The 1,711-nt window shown below is 56.5% G+C and overlaps 1 protein-coding gene across 2 annotated transcripts in view; it reads left to right on the top strand.

Moving 5' to 3' along the window:
* The first annotated feature begins 728 nt into the window (after positions 1 to 728).
* Positions 729 to 1,711, top strand: part of LOC104917002 (cytochrome c oxidase subunit 6B1) — a 2,496-nt gene continuing 1,513 nt past the window's right edge. The window contains exons 1-2 of one of the 2 annotated variants that reach the window (XM_010728068.3): positions 729 to 865; positions 1,581 to 1,691. In XM_010728068.3, coding sequence (XP_010726370.2) covers positions 742 to 865; positions 1,581 to 1,691 — 235 coding nt within the window. In that variant the 5' untranslated portion in view covers positions 729 to 741. The remainder of the gene's footprint in view (positions 866 to 1,580; positions 1,692 to 1,711) is intronic. The other variant, XM_010728069.2, reaches the window with a different exon arrangement.

Raw genomic sequence — 1,711 nt, 5'->3', positions numbered from 1 at the left:
GGCATTTAGGGAGATCTGGGGGGTGTTTGGGAATAAGGATTGGGGTATTTGGGGCCAGGAAGAGGGGTGTTTGGAGGGTATGGGTGTATTTAGGGATAGGAATGAGGTATTTAGGGTTCTGAGAAGGGATTTTGGGGGCAGGGATGGGGTATTTGGGGTTCAAGGGGGTAAATGGGGGCAAGGATGAGGGGGTTGGGGCTCAAGGAGGGGATTTGGGGGCAGGAATTGGGAATTTAGGGTTACAGGGGGAGATTTGGGGACAAGAATGAGGTATTTGGGGGCATTTAGGGGCAGGAATGGGGCATTTAGGGGGATTTGGGGGGCATTTATGGGCATGGATGGCCATCTGGGGGGGAATTTTGCAATTAGGGTACTTTTTTGCATTATTTTGAGGTGCTTTGACGCCGTTTTGGGGACAACAGAAGCGATGAGAAGAAATACGGCCGTTTTGGGGCCTTTTTTGGGGTATTTTGAAGCATTTTGGGCATTTTGTGTCGCTAAAATGGCTGTGAGGAAAACGAGGATTATTGGGGGCATTTGGGGGCTATTTGAGCGATTCGGGGGCCGTCTGAGGGCGTTTAGTGGCACTAAAAGCGATTGCGAGGATGACGAGGAGGATTTTGGTGCCATTTTGAGGCATTTTGTGGGCGATTGAGGTCCCGCCGCCATTTTCCTCCCGCCGCAGTCCTCCAAATCCCAGCCCCGCCCTTTCCGTGGGGGCGCTCTACCCTCCGCGCCTCTATGGTATGCCTCTGCACCGCGAGCGGTGCCGTCATTTCCGGCGGCGCTCTGGGCGGTGCGTCTCGGTGGTTCCGGCGTGAGAGCGGCAGTGGTGGTGAAAGTCACTTTGACGGGAACTGCGACGGTCGGTGACTGGGAGGAACTGGGAGCGACTGGGGGGGTACTGGGAGCACTGGGAAGGGCACTAGTGCCTTTCTGGGAGCACTGGGAAAGGCTCCCGTGCCTTTTTGAGAGCACTGGGAAGTGTCCTGGTGCCTTATAGGGAGCGCCGGGCCTTACTGGGAATGGCATTAATGCCTTACTGGGAGCGCTGGGAAATGTCCTTGTCCCTTACTGGGAGCAATGGGAAGGACGTTAGTGCCTTACTGGGAGCCCTGGGTCGTACTGGGAACACTGGGAAGGGTCTCAGGGCCTTAGTGGGAGCACTGGGCCTTACTGGGAGCACTGGGAAGGGTCTCAGGGCCTTACTGGGAGCATTGGGCCTTACTAGGAGCACTGGGAAGGGCTTTAGTGCTTTATTGGGAGCCCTGGGCCTTACTGGGAGCACTAGGAAGGGTCTCAGGGCCTTACTGGGAGCACTGGGAAGAGTGTTAGTGCCTTACTGGGAACCCTGAGCCTTACTGGGAGTACTGGGAAGGGTCTCAGGGCCTTACTGGGAGCACTGGGAAGGGGTTTAGGGCCTTACTGGGAGCACTGGGCAGCGTCTCAAACCCTCACAGTACCCACAAAATCCTCAGTGCCTCCGTGACACCAATTTAAGAGCCCCCAACCCTCCCCCTTCATTAACGACTTGCTAATTACCCCCCACCCCCTCACTTAACCCCCCCACCCCACCCCAGCAGCCATGGCTGAGGACATCAGAACCAAACTGGAGCACTACAAAACCGCTCCGTTCGACAGCCGCTTCCCCAACCAGAACCAGACCAGGAACTGCTGGCAGAACTACCTGGGTAAGACCCCCCTGCCCCCT

The sequence above is a fragment of the Meleagris gallopavo genome, unplaced genomic scaffold (genome assembly GCF_000146605.3).
Source record: "Meleagris gallopavo isolate NT-WF06-2002-E0010 breed Aviagen turkey brand Nicholas breeding stock unplaced genomic scaffold, Turkey_5.1 ChrUn_random_7180001953110, whole genome shotgun sequence".
In the NCBI taxonomy this organism is placed as follows: domain Eukaryota; kingdom Metazoa; phylum Chordata; class Aves; order Galliformes; family Phasianidae; genus Meleagris; species Meleagris gallopavo.
This window is presented reverse-complemented; position numbering and strand designations above follow the sequence as displayed.